The sequence below is a fragment of the Oncorhynchus masou genome, chromosome 29 (assembly GCF_036934945.1).
Source record: "Oncorhynchus masou masou isolate Uvic2021 chromosome 29, UVic_Omas_1.1, whole genome shotgun sequence".
Taxonomy (NCBI): domain Eukaryota; kingdom Metazoa; phylum Chordata; class Actinopteri; order Salmoniformes; family Salmonidae; genus Oncorhynchus; species Oncorhynchus masou.
Window position 1 is genome coordinate 92,190,445 of NC_088240.1, and position 22,932 is coordinate 92,213,376.

General features: G+C 41.8%; 1 protein-coding gene across 1 annotated transcript in view; it reads left to right on the forward strand.

Annotated features, from left to right (window-relative positions):
- LOC135520982 (CUB and sushi domain-containing protein 3-like) overlaps window positions 1–22,932 on the forward strand; it is a 150,749-nt gene that overhangs the window by 48,812 nt on the left and 79,005 nt on the right. The window contains exon 3 of the mRNA XM_064946869.1: window positions 11,834–11,946. Within this exon, the coding sequence (XP_064802941.1) occupies window positions 11,834–11,946 (113 nt within the window). The remainder of the gene's footprint in view (window positions 1–11,833; window positions 11,947–22,932) is intronic.

A 22,932-nucleotide genomic window follows, 5' to 3' on the forward strand; every position in this document is an offset into this window, starting at 1 on the left:
CGAGAAGGTTAGATAAAAATGTACCCTAGACATGTTATGGGCTGAACTTCTCTGGGGTGGAATTTAAAAAGAAATGCACTCTGGGATTTCACTAGCTATTGTTGAGTCTCCAAGCACCCCGCAGCTAAGAAAAGTATGGCTTGTCAAAATGTTCCTCCTGAGATTTCAGCGTAGGGGACCCCCCCCCCCTTTCTGCCCTGAAATGATGTTCTCCCCTGTTGCCAATGGTGATCTGCACCCAGCTTGTGTTTGTCTGTGTTGGTGTGGTGTTGACAGTCAGACTTCCCAGTCTGGGACTGGGAGTCAGAGAGTATGTCTAAAATGGCACCCTATTCCCTATTCCTCCATAGGGTATGGTCAAACGTAGTGCACTAAAGGGAGTAGGGTGCCTTTTGTGACACCAGAGTGACTGCTCTGAGTCTCTACCCGACTTCCTGTCATGGGCTAGCTCGCTACATCAACCTCCTACTCCTTCTACGGTGTTCCCTGGATGTTACTGCCAAACCGGAGATGCTGCTCTGAGTCTCTACCCGACTTCCTGTCATGGGCTAGCTCGCTACATCAACCTCCTACTCCTTCTACGGTGTTCCCTGGCTGTTACTGCCAAACCGGAGATGCTGCTCTGAGTCTCTACCCGACTTCCTGTCATGGGCTAGCTCGCTACATCAACCTCCTACTCCTTCTACGGTGTTCCCTGGCTGTTACTGCCAAACCGGAGATGCTGCTCTGAGTCTCTACCCGACTTCCTGTCATGGGCTAGCTCGCTACATCAACCTCCTACTCCTTCTACGGTGTTCCCTGGCTGTTACTGCCAAACCGGAGATGCTGCTCTGAGTCTCTACCCGACTTCCTGTCATGGGCTAGCTCGCTACATCAACCTCCTACTCCTTCTACGGTGTTCCCTGGCTGTAACTGCCAAACCAGAGATGCTGCTCTGAGTCTTTCTGAGCAATGAGTGACAGACAGCCCACCACAGAGCTGGGCGTCAGTCTCTCTGTATCTCAAATGGCACCCTATTCCCTGGGTAGTGCGCTACTTTGACCAAGAGCAGTGGAAAACAAGGAACAGTAGTGCACTCTGATGTAAGGAGTAAGGTGTCATTTGGACCGTGGAGTGTACTCTACCACAGGGCTGAGAGTCTGGAGGTAGAGGGACAGTACTCTACCACAGGGCTGAGAGTCTGAAGGTAGAGGGACTGTACTCTACCACAGGGCTGAGAGTCTGACGGTAGAGGGACTGTAGTCTACCACAGGGCTGAGAGTCTGAAGTTAGAGGGACTGTACTCTACCACAGGGCTGAGAGTCTGAAGGTAGAGGGACTGTACTCTACCACAGGGCTGAGAGTCTGAAGGTAGAGGGACTGTATTCTACCACAGGGCTGAGAGTTTGCTGGTAGAGGGACTGTACTCTACCACAGGGCTGAGAGTGTGAATGTAGAGGGACTGTACTCTACCACAGGGCTGAGAGTGAATGAAGAGGGACTGTATTCTACCACAAAGCTGAGAGTCTGAAGGTAGAGGGACTGTACTCTACCACATGGCTGAGAGTCTAAAGGTAGAGGGACTGTACTCTACCACAGGGCTGAGAGTCTGAAGGTAGAGGGACTGTACTCTACCACAGGGCTGAGAGTGAATGAAGAGGGACTGTACTCTACCACAGGGCTGAGAGTCTGAAGGTAGAGGGACTGTACTCTACCACAGGGCTGAGAGTGAAGGTAGAGGGACTGTACTCTACCACAGGGCTGAGAGTCTGAAGGTAGAGGGACTGTATTCTACCACAGGGCTGAGAGTCTGAAGGTAGAGGGACTGTACTCTACCACAGGGCTGAGAGTCTGAAGGTAGAGGGACTGTATTCTACCACAGGGCTGAGAGTGTGTATGTAGAGGGACTGTATTCTACCACAGGGCTGAGAGTGAATGAAGAGGGACTGTATTCTACCACAGGGCTGAGAGTGTGTATGTAGAGGGACTGTACTCTACCACAGGGCTGAGAGTGAATGAAGAGGGACTGTATTCTACCACAGGGCTGAGAGTCTGAAGGTAGAGGGACTATACTCTACCACAAGGCTGAGAGTGTGTATGTAGAGGGACTGTACTCTACCACAGGGCTGAGAGTCTGAAGGTAGAGGGACTGTACTCTACCACAGGGCTGAGAGTCTGAAGGTAGAGGGACTATACTCTACCACAAGGCTGAGAGTGTGTATGTAGAGGGACTGTACTCTACCACAGGGCTGAGAGTCTGAAGGTAGAGGGACTGTACTCTACCACAGGGCTGAGAGTCTGAAGGTAGAGGGACTGTATTCTACCACAGGGCTGAGAGTTTGCTGGTAGAGGGACTGTACTCTACCACAGGGCTGAGAGTGTGAATGTAGAGGGACTGTACTCTACCACAGGGCTGAGAGTGAATGAAGAGGGACTGTATTCTACCACAAAGCTGAGAGTCTGAAGGTAGAGGGACTGTACTCTACCACATGGCTGAGAGTCTAAAGGTAGAGGGACTGTACTCTACCACAGGGCTGAGAGTCTGAAGGTAGAGGGACTGTACTCTACCACAGGGCTGAGAGTGAATGAAGAGGGACTGTACTCTACCACAGGGCTGAGAGTCTGAAGGTAGAGGGACTGTACTCTACCACAGGGCTGAGAGTGAAGGTAGAGGGACTGTACTCTACCACAGGGCTGAGAGTCTGAAGGTAGAGGGACTGTATTCTACCACAGGGCTGAGAGTCTGAAGGTAGAGGGACTGTACTCTACCACAGGGCTGAGAGTCTGAAGGTAGAGGGACTGTATTCTACCACAGGGCTGAGAGTGTGTATGTAGAGGGACTGTATTCTACCACAGGGCTGAGAGTGAATGAAGAGGGACTGTATTCTACCACAGGGCTGAGAGTGTGTATGTAGAGGGACTGTACTCTACCACAGGGCTGAGAGTGAATGAAGAGGGACTGTATTCTACCACAGGGCTGAGAGTCTGAAGGTAGAGGGACTATACTCTACCACAAGGCTGAGAGTGTGTATGTAGAGGGACTGTACTCTACCACAGGGCTGAGAGTCTGAAGGTAGAGGGACTGTACTCTACCACAGGGCTGAGAGTCTGAAGGTAGAGGGACTGTACTCTACCACATGGCTGAGAGTGAATGAAGAGGGACTGTACTCTACCACAGGGCTGAGAGTCTGAAGGTAGAGGGACTGTACTCTACCACAGGGCTGAGAGTGTGTATGTAGAGGGACTGTACTCTACCACAGGGCTGAGAGTCTGAAGGTAGAGGGACTGTACTCTACCACAAGGCTGAGAGTGTGTATGTAGAGGGACTGTACTCTACCACAGGGCTGAGAGTCTGAAGGTAGAGGGACTGTACTCTACCACAGGGCTGAGAGTGTGTATGTAGAGGGACTGTACTCTACCACAGGGCTGAGAGTGTGTATGTAGAGGGACTGTATTCTACCACAGGGCTGAGAGTGTGTATGTAGAGGGACTGTACTCTACCACAGGGCTGAGAGTCTGAAGGTAGAGGGACTGTACTCTACCACAGGGCTGAGAGTGAATGAAGAGGGACTGTACTCTACCACAGGGCTGAGAGTCTGAAGGTAGAGGGACTGTAGTCTACCACAGGGCTGAGAGTCTAAAGGTAGAGGGACTGTACTCTACCACAGGGCTGAGAGTCTGAAGGTAGAGGGACTGTACTCTACCACAGGGCTGAGAGTGAATGAAGAGGGACTGTACTCTACCACAGGGCTGAGAGTCTGAAGGTAGAGGGACTGTACTCTACCACAGGGCTGAGAGTGAAGGTAGAGGGACTGTACTCTACCACAGGGCTGAGAGTCTGAAGGTAGAGGGACTGTATTCTACCACAGGGCTGAGAGTCTGAAGGTAGAGGGACTGTACTCTACCACAAGGCTGAGAGTCTGAAGGTAGAGGGACTGTATTTTACCACAGGGCTGAGAGTGTGTATGTAGAGGGACTGTACTCTACCACAGGGCTGAGAGTGAATGAAGAGGGACTGTATTCTACCACAGGGCTGAGAGTCTGAAGGTAGAGGGACTATACTCTACCACAAGGCTGAGAGTGTGTATGTAGAGGGACTGTACTCTACCACAGGGCTGAGAGTCTGAAGGTAGAGGGACTGTACTCTACCACAGGGCTGAGAGTCTGAAGGTAGAGGGACTGTACTCTACCACATGGCTGAGAGTGAATGAAGAGGGACTGTACTCTACCACAGGGCTGAGAGTCTGAAGGTAGAGGGACTGTACTCTACCACAAGGCTGAGAGTGTGTATGTAGAGGGACTGTACTCTACCACAGGGCTGAGAGTCTGAAGGTAGAGGGACTGTACTCTACCACAGGGCTGAGAGTGTGTATGTAGAGGGACTGTACTCTACCACAGGGCTGAGAGTGTGTATGTAGAGGGACTGTATTCTACCACAGGGCTGAGAGTGTGTATGTAGAGGGACTGTACTCTACCACAGGGCTGAGAGTCTGAAGGTAGAGGGACTGTACTCTACCACAGGGCTGAGAGTGAATGAAGAGGGACTGTACTCTACCACAGGGCTGAGAGTCTGAAGGTAGAGGGACTGTAGTCTACCACAGGGCTGAGAGTCTAAAGGTAGAGGGACTGTACTCTACCACAGGGCTGAGAGTGAATGAAGAGGGACTGTATTCTACCACAGGGCTGAGAGTGAATGAAGAGGGACTGTACTCTACCACAGGGCTGAGAGTGAATGAAGAGGGACTGTATTCTACCACAGGGCTGAGAGTGAATGAAGAGGGACTGTACTCTACCACAAGGCTGAGAGTCTGAAGGTAGAGGGACTGTACTCTACCACAGGGCTGAGAGTTTGACGGTAGAGGGACTGTATTCTACCACAGGGCTGAGAGTGAATGAAGAGGGACTGTGTTCTAGACCTGCCGTTTTCAACTCTCTAGAGACAGCAGGAGCGGTAGAGATACTCTGATTGATCAGCTATGAAAAGCTAACTGACATTTACTCCTGAGGTGCTGACCTGTTGCACCCTCAACAACCACTGTGATTAATTATTATCTGACCCTGCTGGTCATCTATGAACATTTGAACATCTTGGCCATGTTCTGTTATAATCTCCACCCGGCACAGCCAGAAGAGGACTGGCCCACCCCACAGTCTGGTTCCTCTGTAGGTTTTTTCCTAGGTTCTGGCCTTTCTAGGGAGTTTTTCCTAGCCACTGTGCTTCTACATCTGCATTGCTTGCTGTTTGGGGTTTTAGGCTGGGTTTCTGTACAGCACTTTGAGATGTTGGCTGATGTACGAAGAGCTTTATAAATAATTTTGATTTGATTTGATGTATTATTCTACCACATTGAGTCTGAAGGAAGATGGACTGTAGTCTACCCATAATGGGGTAGATGGAGATAGAGGGACTGTAGTCTACCCATAATGGGGTAGATGGAGATAGAGGGACTGTAGTCTACCCATCATGGGGTAGATGGAGATAGAGGGACTGTAATCTACCCATCATGGGGTAGATGGAGATAGAGGGACTGTAATCTACCCATCACGGGGTAAATGAAGGAAGAGTGGCTGTCTCTCATTCTCTCTCACTTACTCCCTCCCTCGCCCCCTCTCTGTCTCTCTCTCTCTCCTCTCTGTACCTGTCTGTTCTGCTCTGTCGGTAATTAGTCCCCCAGTGGGTCCAAACCACCCTGTGGATCTGGTTTAAAGAGTCAACAGCATGTTATGACTAATTGGAAATAACACTTTCACCAGGAGCCCTTTTCTGAGGGAAGATAATGACAGAGGGTTGGCCAGTGAGACGTAGTAGGTGTTATTGTCTGACTTAAGTCATATATGGTACCCTATTCCCTATATAGTGCACTACTTAAGACCTGGGCCATTAGGGAATAGGGTGCCATTTGACCAGGGCCCATAGGGAATAGGGTGCCATTTGACCAGAGCCCATAGGGAATCTGGGGCCATTTGACCAGGGCCCATCGGGAATAGGGTACCATTTGACCAGGGCACATAGGGAATAGGGGCCCATTTGACCAGGGCCCATAGGGAATAGGGTGCCATTTGATCAGGGCCCATAGGGAATATGGGGCCATTTGATCAGGGCCCATAGGGAATATGGGGCCATTTGATCAGGGCCCATAGGGAATAGGGGGCCATTTGATCAGCACCCATAGGGAATAGGGGGCCATTTGACCAGGACACATAGGGAATAGGGTGCCATTTGATCAGCGCCCATAGGGAATAGGGGGCCATTTGACTAGAGACCGGTACTATAATAACCAGTCTCTAGTGTTACTATAATACCAGTCTCTAGTGTTACTATAATACCAGTCTCTGGTGTTACTATAATACCAGTCTCTAGTGTTACTATAATACCAGTCTCTAGTGTTACTACAATACCAGTCTCTAGTGTTACTACAATACCAGTCTCTAGTGTTACTACAATACCAGTCTCTAGTGTTACTATAATACCAGTCTCTAGTGTTACTACCAGTCTCTAGTGTTACTATAATACCAGTCTCTAGTGTTACTACGATACCAGTCTCTAGTGTTACTATAATACCAGTCTCTAGTGTTACTATAATACCAGTATCTAGTGTTACTATAATACCAGTATCTAGTGTTACTATAATACCAGTCTCTAGTGTTACTATAATACCAGTCTCTAGTGTTACTATAATACCAGTCTCTAGTGTTACTACAATACCAGTCTCTAGTGTTACTATAATACCAGTCTCTAGTGGTACTATAATAGCAGTCTCTTTTGTTACTGTAATACCAGTCTCTAGTGTTACTGTAATACCAGTCTCTAGTGTTACTACAATACCAGTCTCTAGTGTTACTACAATACCAGTCTCTAGTGTTACTACCAGTCTCTAGTGTTACTATAATACCAGTCTCTAGTGTTACTACCAGTGCATCTGGTAGTAACTGATCATCTGCATCTACCAATGCATCTTATATCCCACAATGCAATACAATGGCAGGTCAGACAGAAACTGTTTTCCAATGCATCTTATATCCCACAATGCAATACAATGGTAGGTCAGACAGAAACCGTTTTCCAATGCATCTTATATCCCACAATGCAATACAATGGTAGGTCATGGGTAGGTCATATAACCACAAACACAACCACACACATTAGATGTACATTGTGTCATAACTGTGAGAAAGGCCAATACTAGGGTAAATCTTAACTGTATGTTTTAGTAAGTGGAACAGCTACACCCAATATCCATCACAAATGGCACCTAATTCCCTATATAGTGTGCTACTTTCGACCAGAGCCCTTTGTGCAAAGGGAATCGGGTGCCGTTTTGGGATCCAGCCCCCCAAAAACACTGCCTTTTGTAGGTCAGAGGTGTTTTCTTTAAATGTGAAGTACCCTGTAAAAGCCTCGGCCGCGTGGGATGCTGTGAAACAGACAATGTGGTAGTTGAAATGTATCCGTGGCCCTCTATTGAAGGACATGACGGCAATCTAATTCTTGGTTAGTTCTGTCCACACTCCACAGCCCGTTTTCACTCTTCGATCTTGCTTTGATTGAAATGGTTGATTGGATTTTGGCGTACGCCAGCGAAGTGTGGTCAGCAACACTTCTTAAACCACACTGTGAAAATGAATGGCTTAAGATATACCCCACTTAAAGGAAACCTATAGAGCAGGACACTCCTGGCTGTTACAATGAAGCGTCTGACAACTATATATCTAACTGTTGAGGAAGTGCTCAAGTGATGTTAATCTTGACCTTCGATAGAGCTAATGGAATAGAAATAGTACCGCATACTGGACTGCATACATACTGCATACATACTGCATACTGTACTGCATACTGTACTTCATACATACTGCATACTGTACTGCATACATACGGCATACTGGACTTCATACTGTACTGCATACATACTGCACACTGTACTGCACACATACTGCACACATACTGCACACTGTACTGCATACTGGACTGCATACTGGACTGCATACTGGACTGCATACTGTACTTCATACTGGACTGCATACATACTGCATACTGTACTTCATACTGTACTTCATACATACTGCATACTGTACAGCATACATACGGCATACTGTACAGCATACATACGGCACACTGGACTTCATATATACTACATAGTGTACTGCATACATACTGAACTGCATACATACGGCATTCATACTGCATACTGTACTGCATACTGTACTGCTTACATACTTCCTACATACTGTACTGCATACTGCATACTGTACTGCCTACTGTGCTGCTGACATACTAGATAAATAATGCATACATACTGCATAATGTACTGCATAATGTACTGCATAGTGCCTAAGGCACTGCATACATGCTGCATAATGTACTACATACTGCATACTGTACTGTAAACATACTGCAAACGGTATTGCATACATACTGTATACATACTGCATACAGTACTGCATACATATGTAATACATGCTGCATACTGTACTGTATATATACTGCATACATATTATATACTGTACTGCATACATACAGCTTACTGTACTTCATACATACTGCATACTGTACTGCATACATACTGCGTACTGTATGGCATTCTGTACTGCTTACATAATGCATACTGTACTACATACTGCATACTGTACTGCATGCTGACTACTGTACTGCATACATACTGCATACTGAACTGTGTACATACCGCATAATGTACTACATACTGTACTGCATACATACTACATACTGTACTGCATACATACTACATACTGTACTGCATACATACTGCATACTGTACTTCATACATACTACATACTGTACTGCAAACATACTGCATACATACTACATAATATACTGCATATATACTGCATACTGTACTGCAAACATACTGCATACTGTACTTCATACATACTACATACTGTACTTCATACATACTTTATACTGTACTGCAAACATACTGCATACATACTACATAATATACTGCATATATACTGCATACTGCACTTCATACATACTGCATACTGTACTTCATACATACTACATACTGTACTTCATACATACTGCATACTGTACTTCATACATACTGCATACTGTACTGCATTCATACTGCATACTGTACTGCATTCATACTACATACTGTACTGCATACATACTGCATACTGTACTACATACATACTGCATACTGTACTGCATACATACTGCATACTGTACTGCATACATACTGCATACTGTACTGCATTCATACTGCATACTGTACTTCATACATACTACATACTGTACTGCATTCATACTGCATACTGTACTGCATACATACTGCGTACTGTATGGCATTCTGTACTGCTTACATAATGCATACTGTACTACATACTGCATACTGTACTGCATGCTGACTACTGTACTGCATACATACTGCATACTGAACTGTGTACATACCGCATAATGTACTACATACTGTACTGCATACATACTACATACTGTACTGCATACATACTACATACTGTACTGCATACATACTGCATACTGTACTTCATACATACTACATACTGTACTGCAAACATACTGCATACATACTACATAATATACTGCATATATACTGCATACTGTACTGCAAACATACTGCATACTGTACTTCATACATACTGCATACTGTACTTCATACATACTGCATACTGTACTACATACATACTACATACTGTACTTCATACATACTGCATACTGTACTGCATTCATACTGCATACTGTACTGCATTCATACTACATACTGTACTGCATACATACTGCATACTGTACTACATACATACTGCATACTGTACTGCATACATACTGCATACTGTACTGCATACATACTGCATACTGTACTGCATTCATACTGCATACTGTACTTCATACATACTACATACTGTACTGCATTCATACTGCATACTGTACTGCATACATACTGCGTACTGTATGGCATTCTGTACTGCTTACATAATGCATACTGTACTACATACTGCATACTGTACTGCATGCTGACTACTGTACTGCATACATACTGCATACTGAACTGTGTACATACCGCATAATGTACTACATACTGTACTGCATACATACTACATACTGTACTGCATACATACTACATACTGTACTGCATACATACTGCATACTGTACTTCATACATACTACATACTGTACTGCAAACATACTGCATACATACTACATAATATACTGCATATATACTGCATACTGTACTGCAAACATACTGCATACTGTACTTCATACATACTACATACTGTACTTCATACATACTTTATACTGTACTGCAAACATACTGCATACATACTACATAATATACTGCATATATACTGCATACTGCACTTCATACATACTGCATACTGTACTTCATACATACTACATACTGTACTTCATACATACTGCATACTGTACTGCATTCATACTGCATACTGTACTTCATACATACTACATACTGTACTTCATACATACTACATACTGTACTGCAAACATACTGCATACTGTACTTCATACATACTACATACTGTACTTCATACATACTACATACTGTACTGCAAACATACAGCATACATACTACATAATATACTGCATATATACTGCATACTGTACTTCATACATACTACATACTGTACTTCATACATACTGCATACTGTACTACATACATACTACATACTGTACTTCATACATACTGCATACTGTACTGCATTCATACTGCATACTGTACTGCATTCATACTACATACTGTACTGCATACATACTGCATACTGTACTACATACATACTGCATACTGTACTGCATACATACTGCATACTGTACTGCATACATACTGCATACTGTACTGCATTCATACTGCACTTCATACATACTACATACTGTACTGCATTCATACTGCATACTGTACTGCATTCATACTGCATACTGTACTTCATACATACTACATACTGTACTTCATACATACTACATACTGTACTGCAAACATACTGCATACTGTACTTCATACATACTACATACTGTACTTCATACATACTACATACTGTACTGCAAACATACAGCATACATACTACATAATATACTGCATATATACTGCATACTGTACTTCATACATACTGCATACTGCACTTCATACATACTGCATACTGTACTACATACATACTACATACTGTACTTCATACATACTGCATACTGTACTGCATACATACTGCATACTGTACTGCATTCATACTGCATACTGTACTGCATTCATACTGCATACTGTACTGCATACATACTGCTACTGTACTGCATACATACTGCATACTGTACTGAATACATACTGCATACTGTACTGCATACATACTGCATACTGTACTGCATACATACTGCATACTGTACTGCATACATACTGCATACTGTACTGCATACATACTGCATACTGTACTGCATTCATACTGCATACTGTACTGCATTCATACTGCTACTGTACTGCATACATACTGCATACTGTACTGAATACATACTGCATACTGTACTGCATACATACTGCATACTGTACTGCATTCATACTGCATACTGTACTACATACATACTGCATACTGTACTGCATACATACTGCATACTGTACTGCATACATACTGCATACTGTACTGCATTCATACTGCATACTGTACTGCATACTGTACTGCATACATACTGCATACTGTACTTCATACATGCTGAATACTTTAAAACCGCATTTAGAAGAAGACGGACATAACATTACTCTATTAAATTTCCAACAGAAAAAAAAGTGTTGTTGTGATGTTTTGCTTGACCTTGTAGGTTGGTTTCTGCATTCAGTGAAACACGTTGTGACTAAGACGTCCCCGTTTTGTCTTCCCCTCTCAACAGGTTGACAGGATTTCAGATCCCGCCTCCCGTCACCAGCACAGGGTCCATACTTTCACTACGGCTTACCACTGACTTTGCAGTAAGCGCTCATGGATTTAAGATGGCTTATGAAGGTGAGAGAGAAAAAAATTATTCGCTGTTGTTTCTTGTGTGAGAGAGAGAGAGAGAGAGAGAGAGACGGAGGGAGGGAGGGAGGGGGAGGGAGGAGGAGGGAGGGAGGGAGGGAGGGAGGGAGGGAGGGAGGGAGGGAGGGAGGGAGAGAGAGAGAGAGAGAGAGAGAGAGAGAGAGAGAGAGAGTGTGTGTGTGTGACGGTCAAACGACATAACTTTTGTATTCAGTCAAATGATACTCAGAGGTGGTTAAATTATTGTCTTTAGTCTCAAAAAGACCAAAATTTGAATTTGCCTTTAATTAGAAACGTTACATCTCCATGGAAAGTGTATATATACAACATCCTAAACATTTTCTCATTTCATCTCCTGTCTGGCTCATGTATTATGACAACATTTGGTCCCATTGACCCGGATCTCAACATTTCCCCTCTGTCCCAAACCATTTCTCTTTCCAGGGGTGCATATTATATCACACAGCAGATGGTGCAGGGAATTAGCTGAACTAATGGATGTGCTAACTCATCTCTGTCGAGAGCGGTGCAGAAGTCGACAGAAATGCAGGGGCTGTCTAAATATGAAGTATCCCTCTGTGGCAGTAGGTTATGTCTAGGCTCCTCTCCTCTCCTCTCCTCTTCTCTTCTCTCCTCGCTCCTCCTCTCCTCTCCTCTCATCTCCTTTTTTTTCTTCTCTTCTCTTCTCTCCTCGCCTCTCCTCTTCTCTTCTCTCCTCTCATCTCCTCTCCTCTCCTCTCCTTTTTATTTATTCTCTTCTCTTCTCTTCTCTTCTCTCCTCTTCTCTCCTCTCCTCTCACCCCTGCCTCCTTTCTCCCCTATTTCCTTTCTCCCATATTTCCTCTCTAAATGCAGGGGCTGTCTAAATATGAAGTATCCCTCTGTGGCAGTAGGTTATGTCTATGCTCCTCTCCGCTCCGCTCCTCTCCTCTCCTCCTCTCCTCTCCTCTCCTCTCCTCTCACCCCTGCCTCCTTTCTCCCCTATTTCCTCTCTACCCGACCCCCTGTTCTCCTCTTCTGTCCTCTCCTCTCTATCCCCTCTCTACTCTATCCTCTGCCCCCTCTCATTCTTGTGATTTTAGCTCAGTGAGGCTCTTTAGTGACTCAGATATCATTTTAGCTTAGTGATGCTCGCAGTTACTCAGATATGATTTTAGCTCAGTGACGGTCTTAGTGACTCAGATATGATTTTAGCTCAGTGACGGTCTTAGTGACTCATATGATTTTAGCTCAGTGATGGTCTTAGCTACTCAGATATGATTTTATCTCAGTGATGGTCTTAGTTACTCAGATATGATTTTAGCTCAGTGATGGTCTTAGTGACGCAGATATTATTTTAGCTCAGTGGTGCTCACAGAGGCCCTGGTCAAAAGTAGTGCACTATAGAGGGAATAGGGTGCCATTCGGGACACAGGGAGAGGAGATGGAATCTTATTGTGTTCCCTGTCATTCATCCATCGAAGGAGCAGAGAGAAAAACAAGTTTGACTCTCAGTGTGTTTATACTGATTAATGGGTCTCAAACATTCTTCTCCTCTTCTCTCCTCTCCTCTAGTTAATAATGTGTCTCAGGCAGTCCTTTGTCTCCTGTCCTGTCCTCTCCTCTTCTCTAGTTAATAATGTGTCTCAGGCAGTCCCCTGGAGAATGCACAACCTCAACCCTGTTTTAATAGGGAGTGTGCTTCTCATACTGCCCTGAAAACTGTTGTTTTCTGAAGAGATTGGTTAGCTAGCTATACTGATGGACTGTATGTTTTAGTTTTCTGAAAAGATTGGTTAACTAACTATATTTATGGACTGTATATGCTAGTTTTCTGAGGAGATTGGTTAGCTAGCTATATTTATATACTGAATGTGGTAGTTCTCAGAAAATATTGGTTAACCAGTTATATTTATGGACTGTATCTGATAGTTTTCTGAAGAGATTGGTTAGCTAGCTATATTTATATACTGAATGTGGTAGTTTTCAGAAAATATTGGGTAACTAGTTATATTTATGGACTGTATATGCTAGTTTTCTGAAGAGATTGGTTAGCTAGCTATATTTATGGACTGTATATGCTAGTTTTCTGAAGTGATTGGTTAGCTAGCTATATTTATGGACTGTATATGCTAGTTTTCTGAAGAGATTGGTTAGCTAGCGATATTTATGGACTGTATATGTTAGTTTTCTGAAGAGATTGGTTAGCTAGCTATATTTATGTACTGTATATGCTAGTTTTCTGAAGTGATTGGTTAGCTAGCTATACTGATGGAATGTATGTTTTAGTTTTCTGAAAAGATTGGTTAACTAACTATATTTATGGACTGTATATGCTAGTTTTCTGAGGAGATTGGTTAGCTAGCTATATTTATATACTGAATGTTTCAGTTTTGTGAAAAGATTGTTTAACTATATTTATGGACTGTATATGCTAGTTTTCTGAAGAGATTGGTTAGCTAGCTATATTTATGGACTGTATATGCTAGTTTTCTGAAGTGATTGGTTAGCTAGCTATATTTATGGACTGTATATGCTAGTTTTCTGAAGAGTTTGGTTAGCTAGCGATATTTATGGACTGTATATGCTAGTTTTCTGAAGAGATTGGTTAGCTAGCTATATTTATGTACTGTATATGCTAGTTTTCTGAAGTGATTGGTTAGCTAGCTATACTGATGGACTGTATGTTTTAGTTTTCGGAAAAGATTGGTTAACTAACTATATTTATGGACTGTATATGCTAGTTTTCTGAAGAGATTGGTTAGCTAGCTATATTTATATACTGAATGTGGTAGTTCTCAGAAAATATTGGTTAACCAGTTATATTTATGGACTGTATCTGATAGTTTTCTGAAGAGATTGGTTAGCTAGCTATATTTATATACTGAATGTGGTAGTTTTCAGAAAATATTGGTTAACTAGTTATATTTATGGACTGTATCTGATAGTTTTCTGAAGAGATTGGTCAGCTAGCTATATTTATATACTGAATGTTTCAGTTTTGTGAAAAGATTGGTTAACTATATTTATGGACTGTATATGCTAGTTTTCTGAAGAGATTGGTTAGCTAGCTATATTTATGGACGGTATATGCTAGTTTTCTGAAGAGTTTGGTTAGCTAGCAATATTTATGGACTGTATATGCTAGTTTTCTGAAGAGATTGGTTAGCTAGCTATATTTATGGACTGTATATGCTAGTTTTCTGAAGAGATTGGTTAGCTAGCTATATTTATGGACTGTAGATGCTAGTTTTCTGAAGAGATTGGTTAGCTAGCTATATTTATGGACTGTAGATGCAAGTTTTCTGAAGAGTTTGGTTAGCTAGCAATATTTATGGACTGTATATGCTAGTTTTCTGAAGAGATTGGTTAGCTAGCTATACTTATATACTGTATATGCTAGTTTTCTGTAGAGATTGGTTAGCTAGCTATATTTATGGACTGTATATGCTAGTTTTCTGAAGAGATTGGTTAGCTAGCTATATTTATGGACTGCATATGATAGTTTTCTGTAGAGATTGGTTAGCTAGCTATATTTATGGACTGTATATGCTAGTTTTCTGAAGAGATTGGTTAGCTAGCTATATTTATGGACTGCATATGATAGTTTTCTGTAGAGATTGGTTAGCTAGCTATATTTATGGACTGTATATGCTAGTTTTCTGAAGAGATTGGTTAGCTAGCTATAGTTACATACTGTATATGCTAGTTTTCTGTAGAGATTGGTTAGCTAGCTATACTTATAGACTGTAGCTTTGATAAGACGTGTTTCTATCTTGAAGTGTCCGTATTTTAATGGCACCACTGCAGACCTATTATCTACTGTATAAGAGCGAGACGTGTTTTCCTCAGAATAGGTCTCTGGATCACAGTCGATCCATAATGTAAATGTAAATACTTCATGTTTTTGTTGTTGACATCTCAGTGGATGTTGTCTATTGAGTGAAAACTTTCTCTGCGCTGTGTTTACAAGTTGTTTTGCTCTGTGTGTGTGTGTGTGTGTGTGTGTGTGTGTGTGTGTGTGTGTGAGATGAGGGTTGACTAATTCAGCTGCTATGAAACCCCAGCCATTCCCAGCAATGTAGTACAGGGCTCCTGTGGGAGATTTATGTTGCTCAAAACACACACACACACACACACAGTGCCACTCCACACCCTCATATTCTTCAAAGGGCTACACAGTCATTAGCTATACAGGGAAATAAATAGCTCTCCCCCTAGAGAGACCTCTGAGCCAACTACCTCATTTACTTGTTCACATAACTCATACGGTGTTGTCCCAAATGGCACCCTATTCCCTCTGTGTCTCTCCGTGCAACAACGAGCCCTGGTCAAATGTAGTGGACTAGAATTGGAGTTGTGTTCCGTTTGGGTTGCAACCCCTAGTGTTCCGTTTGGGTTGCAGCCCCTAGTGTTCCGTTTGGGTTGCAACCCCTAGTGTTCCGTTTGGGTTGCAACCCCTAGTGTTCTGTTTGGGTTGCAACCCCTAGTGTTCCGTTTGGGGTGCAACCCCTAGTGTTCCGTTTGGGTTGCAGCCCCTAGTGTTCCGTTTGGGTTGCAGCCCCTAGTGTTCCGTTTGGGTTGCAGCCCCTAGTGTTCCGTTTGGGTTGCAGCCCCTAGTGTTCCGTTTGGGTTGCAGCCCCTAGTGTTCCGTTTGGGTTACAGCCCCTAGTGTTCCGTTTGGGTTGCAGCCCCTAGTGTTCCGTTTGGGTTGCAACCCCTAGTGTTCCGTTTGGGGTGCAACCCCTAGTGTTCCATTTGGGTTGCAGCCCCTAGTGTTCCGTTTGGGTTGCAGCCCCTAGTGTTCCGTTTGGGTTGCAGCCCCTAGTGTTCCGTTTGGGTTGCAGCCCCTAGTGTTCCGTTTGGGTTGCAGCCCCTAGTGTTCCGTTTGGGTTGCAGCCCCTAGTGTTCCGTTTGGGTTACAGCCCCTAGTGTTCCGTTTGGGTTGCAGCCCCTATTGTTCCGTTTGGGTTGCAACCCCTAGTGTTCCGTTTGGGGTGCAGCCCCTAGTGTTCCGTTTTGGTTGCAGACCCTAGTGTTCCGTTTTGGTTGCAGACCCTAGTGTTCCGTTTGGGTTGCAACCCCTAGTGTTCCGTTTGGGTTGCAGCCCCTATTGTTCCGTTTGGGTTGCAACCCCTAGTGTTCCGTTTTGGTTGCAGACCCTAGTGTTCCGTTTGGGTTGCAACCCCTAGTGTTCCGTTTTGGTTGCAGACCCTAGTGTTCCGTTTAGTTGCAACCCCTAGTGTTCCGTTTGGGTTACAGCCCCTAGTGTTCCGTTTGGGTTACAGCCCCTAGTGTTCCGTTTGGGTTGCAGCCCCTAGTGTTCCGTTTGGGTTGCAGACCCTTGTGTTCCGTTTGGGTTGCAGACCCTAGTGTTCCGTTTGGGTTACAGACCCTAGTGTTCCGTTTTGGTTGCAGACCCTTGTGTTCCGTTTGGGTTGCAACCCCTAGTGTTCCGTTTGGGTTGCAACCCCTAGTACCACTGAGTTTACTGAGAGGCAAGTCTACTGCTGCTGTTGCTCCTGTTGTACACTTGAAGAGTTTTGTTCCAAATTATCATATCGACCAATTTCTCACATTTGTTGTTGGTTTTTTTTCAACAGAAATGATTGCTTATGGGTACCTTTACGTCGTGTTTGTGTAAAATATTGCTGTCCTCAGATTTGTTCTTATTAATAGATTTTAAGACGTGTATTGAAATGGGTTTTGTTGCAAAAAAAAGCCCACTATATATCCATTGTTGAGATCAAATGAAATGTTCATATCCTGTATATTTGACTGTGATATATGGTTGTCTGAGTATCACCTAGTTATCTTAAGATGAATGTACTAACTCAAAGTCGCTCTGGTTAAGAGTCAAATGACTTAAATGTATTTTCAGTATTTTATATACAGTTCTCATACTACTGTATTGATTCAGTATTTTATATACAGGACTCACACTACTGTATTGATTCAGTATTTTATATACAGGACTCACACTACTGTATTGATTCAGTATTTTATATACAGGACTCACACTACTGTATTGATTCAGTATTTTATATACAGGACTCACACTACTGTATTGATTCAGTATTTTATATACAGGTCTCATACTACTGTATTGATTCAGTATTTTATATACAGGAATCATACTACTATATTGATTCAGTATTTTATATACAGGTCTCATACTACTGTATTGATTCAGTATTTTATATACAGGTCTCATACTACTGTATTGATTCAGTATTTTATAAGTTTTTAAATATTAATGTCACAAATGTATATTTTCCACAGTTAAAAAAAATTAAAAGTATTTATTTGTTACATGTGACAGATATATATTATTACTGTATAAAACCTAGCAGTACTACTGATTTCTCTGAGAGTGAGGCAGATATATATTATTACTGTATAAAACCTAGCAGTACTACTGATTTCTCTGAGAGGGAGGCAGATATATATTATTACTGTATAAAACCTAGCAGTACTACTGATTTCTCTGAGAGTGAGGCAGATATATATTTTTACTCTATAAAACCTAGCAGTACTACTGATTTCTCTGAGAGTGGGGCAGATATATATTATTACTGTGTAAAACCTAGCAGTACTACTGATTTCTCTGAGATAGGCAGATATATATTATTACTGTGTAAAACCTAGCAGTACTACTGATTTCTCTGAGATAGGCAGATATATATTATTACTGTGTAAAACCTAGCAGTACTACTGATTTCTCTGAGAGTGGGGCAGATATATATTATTACTGTATAAAACCTAGCAGTACTACTGATTTCTCTGAGAGTGGGGCAGATATATATTATTACTGTGGAAAACCTAGAAGTACTTCTGATTTCTCTGAGAGGGAGGCAGATATCTAGCGTTTCGAAAACACAACATGATTATTTGTCTTTCTGAAATGAAACGATAAGAATGTAAACAAATCCAGGTCTGTTGTTGAACAACCCCCATGTGCCACGATTCACTAGTGGAAACAACACACCGGTCTATTTCATAATAAACACCCATTTACCAACATTTCTGAAAGTCCATATATCGTCATTTAAAAAAATGTAACTCTTCAATTACAAACTGCAGGTAATGATTTATTCTGTGTTGTAGCTAAATGAAAGGAGAACATCTATTTAGTGTTATTCTGCAGTGTTTGACCAGAAGCATTATGAGCTCATGTACTGCTGGACTGAGCATGGAATTGACCTGATTTTTTCTAAAATCAGGGTTATTTTTTGTTTCCTGTTTGTCATGAAACGTAGCCACGCCCCTCGAGTTATAATGAGTGTTGAAATGAAACGTAGCCACGCCCCTCGAGTTATAATGAGTGTTTATATGAAACGTAGCCACGCCCCTCGAGTTATAATGAGTGTTTATATGAAACATAGCCACGCCCCTCGAGTTATAATGAGTGTTTATATGAAACGTAGCCACGCCCCTAGAGTTATGAGTGTATATATGAAATGTAGCCACGCCCCTCGAGTTATGAGGGTTTAGATGAAACGTAGCCAAGCCCCTCGAGTTATAATGAGTGTTTATATGAAACGTACCCACGCCCCTAGAGTTATAATGAGTGTTTAAATGAAAGGTAGCCACGCCCCTCGAGTTATAATGAGTGTTTATATGAAATGTAGCTACGCCCCTCGAGTTATAATGAGTGTTTATATGAAACATAGCCACGCCCTAGAGTTATAATGAGTGTTTATATGGAACGTAGCCACGCCCCTCGAGTTATAATGAGTGTTTATATGAAACATAGCCACGCCCCTCGAGTTATAATGAGTGTTTATATGAAACACGTTTATATGCGTTTGTTTCAAACTTGGCAAACGTTGCGACTGAAAAATGACTTTCCATATTTCCAGTTTAACATTTGAGCAAAAACAAAAAAAAATTCAGCTTAACTTGAGTCTTCCTTCTGACAGGCCATGTTTGGAATGGCTTCTGTTGGCCAATATAGGAATTAACCAGAAAGAAATGCATAACATTTGTCTTTAACATATTGTCTATCCATCCATTCTTAGACTCTATCACCATATAATGTATTTCAATACACCAAAGGTAATTGAGTCAGAACTGTTATTTTTTTAGCAAAATGCCTGCATTGCTTTAAACTAGAACCATGACCAACCAGTAATGTCACGCCCTGGTCGAAGTATTTTGTGTTTGCCTTCATTTATTTGGTCAGGCCAGGGTGTGGCATGGGTTTTTGTATGTGGTGTGTTTTGTATCGGATTGTAGCTTAGTGGGGTGTTCTAGTTAAGTCTATGGCTGTCTGAAGAGGCAGGTGTTTATCGTTGTCTCTGATTGGGAACCATATTTAGGCAGCCATATTCTTTGAGTGTTTCGTGGGTGATTGTCCTTATGTCCTTAGTGTCCTTGTTCTGTGTTAGTTTACACAAGTTTAGGCTGTTTCGGTTTTCTTTACGTTTATTGTTTTGTAGTGTTTGTGTTTAGTGTGTTTGTCATTAAACATGAATCGTAATCTACACGCCACATTTTGGTCCGATCCTTGTTACACCTCTTCGTCAGAGGAGGAGTTAGAAGAGAAGCGTAACCAGTGAATCATGGTTCCTCTTGGATTGAATGGGGGAATGGGCCGGGCCAGGACTACAGAACTATTCCATACCAGCCATTCCTTTCCCTTTGTGTAGCTGTATACTGTGGAGATAACTTTGAAAAGAGGTTTGAGAAGCTGGTGTGGGGTGGGGTGACACATGCTTGATTCAACATTTCATCAGATTCTGATGCCAACATATTGTGTAGCAGACGGGGTACAGAAATGTGTTTTCATACTTGCCTGTTTGTTGCTAGTTGTTGGCCACTTGACATTGAGCTTGTTATTGAAGATATTCTCTATTCTGTAGTGAATATTCTGTAATAGAATACTCTATTCTGTAGTGAATATTCTGTAATAGAATACTCTATTCTGTAGTGAACATTCTGTAATAGAATACTCTATTCTGTAGTGAATATTCTGTAATAGAATACTCTATTCTGTAGTGAATATTCTGTAATAGAATACTCTATTCTGTAGTGAATATTCTGTAATAGAATACTCTATTCTGTAGTGAATATTCTGTAATAGAATACTCTATTCTGTAGTGAATATTCTGTAATAGAATACTCTATTCTGTAGTGAACATTCTGTAATAGAATACTCTATTCTGTAGTGAACATTCTGTAATAGAATACTCTATTCTGTAGTGAATATTCTGTAATAGAATACTCTATTCTGTAGTGAATATTCTGTAATAGAATACTCTATTCTGTAGTGAATATTCTGTAATAGAATACTCTATTCTGTAGTGAATATTCTGTAATAGAATACTCTATTCTGTAGTGAATATTCTGTAATAGAATACTCTATTCTGTAGTGAATATTCTGTAATAGAATACTCTATTCTGTAGTGAATATTCTGTAATAGAATACTCTATTCTGTAGTGAATATTCTGTAATAGAATACTCTATTCTGTAGTGAATATTCTGTAATAGAATACTCTATTCTGTAGTGAATATTCTGTAATAGAATACTCTATTCTGTAGTGAACTGAATATGACATATTGGTTTCTCTTCTAATGTGTAAAGAGCTATTTTCAAGTGGATTTGTAAACATTGTGATGTGCTGTGAAATGGTTCGATGTGCACATGAACTGTTATACTGTATTGACCCGTTCCTTTTCCAAACAAATACATCTGGTGTTTATAGTTCTACCATGAATCCCTCTGTCGGTTATCATCTAATCATTATAGTTCTACCATTAATCCATCTGGTGATTATAGTTCTACCATTAATCCATCTGTCGGCTATCATCTGATTATAGCTCCACCATTAGTCCATCTGTCGGTTATCATCTAATGATTATAGTTCTACCATTAATCCCTCTGTCGGTTATCATCTGATTATAGTTCCACCATTAATCCATCTGTCGGTTATCATCTAATGATTATAGTTCTACCATTAATCCATCTGGTGATTATAGTTCTACCATTAATCCATCTGTCGGTTATCATCTAATGATTATAGTTCCACCATTAATCCATCTGTCGGTTATCATCTAATGATTATAGTTCCACCATTAATCCATCTGTCGGTTATCATCTGTTATCAGATCAGACTCTTGGACGTGGCAGAAATCCAATCCAAATAAAGACTCCTAGAGGTAATCATAGTGACAGGCAGTCCAGACAGCTAGTGCACACAAGATTTGATTCTGCCTTTGGAGAGATTTATTGATACGAGACAGAAATGTGTCTCCTGCTTTTTACCCATAAACCCCCTTTCCGAGATAAACACACAAAGGCTCCTAGAAGGCTGGAGACGACACGTTGGTAAATACATTTACAAATGACGCGTGAGAACTGTGAACGGGTTGCAGAGAACGAGCAGTGGAAAGTACGACTGTTTCTGTCTCTGCCGGTAAACTTTATGATTTACATTTTCAACGTGTTCTTCACAGACAGCCGTTTCTGTGCTTCTAGGGACGTGTCCCCCCCCCATAAAATGACACCATATTCCCTATGTAGTGCACTGCTTTTAACCAGATTCCTATTGACCTAGGTCAAAAGTAGTGCACTACGTTGGGGAATAGGGGGCCATTTGGGATGCAAACCCCCTTAGTCTGGTTCCAGAATAATTAGCTGAAAGACAGATGGTAAACAAACACAACAATGATAGTATCTACACTCGACTGCAATATGTTTTCTGTCACACTGCTTGACAGAATTAATCCTTTTTAATTTATATCGCACAGCAGTTATGTATGTCTGTTGTTGTTTTAACTGATGTGTGTAATTATTATATTAATTCAGTGCATTGATATTCCACATATTCTACTCTGTCCTCGGTAGCAGTACGTAGACAATTCATTTCAAAAACAATATAACAACACAATTTAAAAAATAAATAAATATATGTATTTCACCTTTATTTAATTAACCAAGGAAGGCTAGTTGAGAACAAGTCCTCATTTACAACTGCGACCTGGCCAAGATA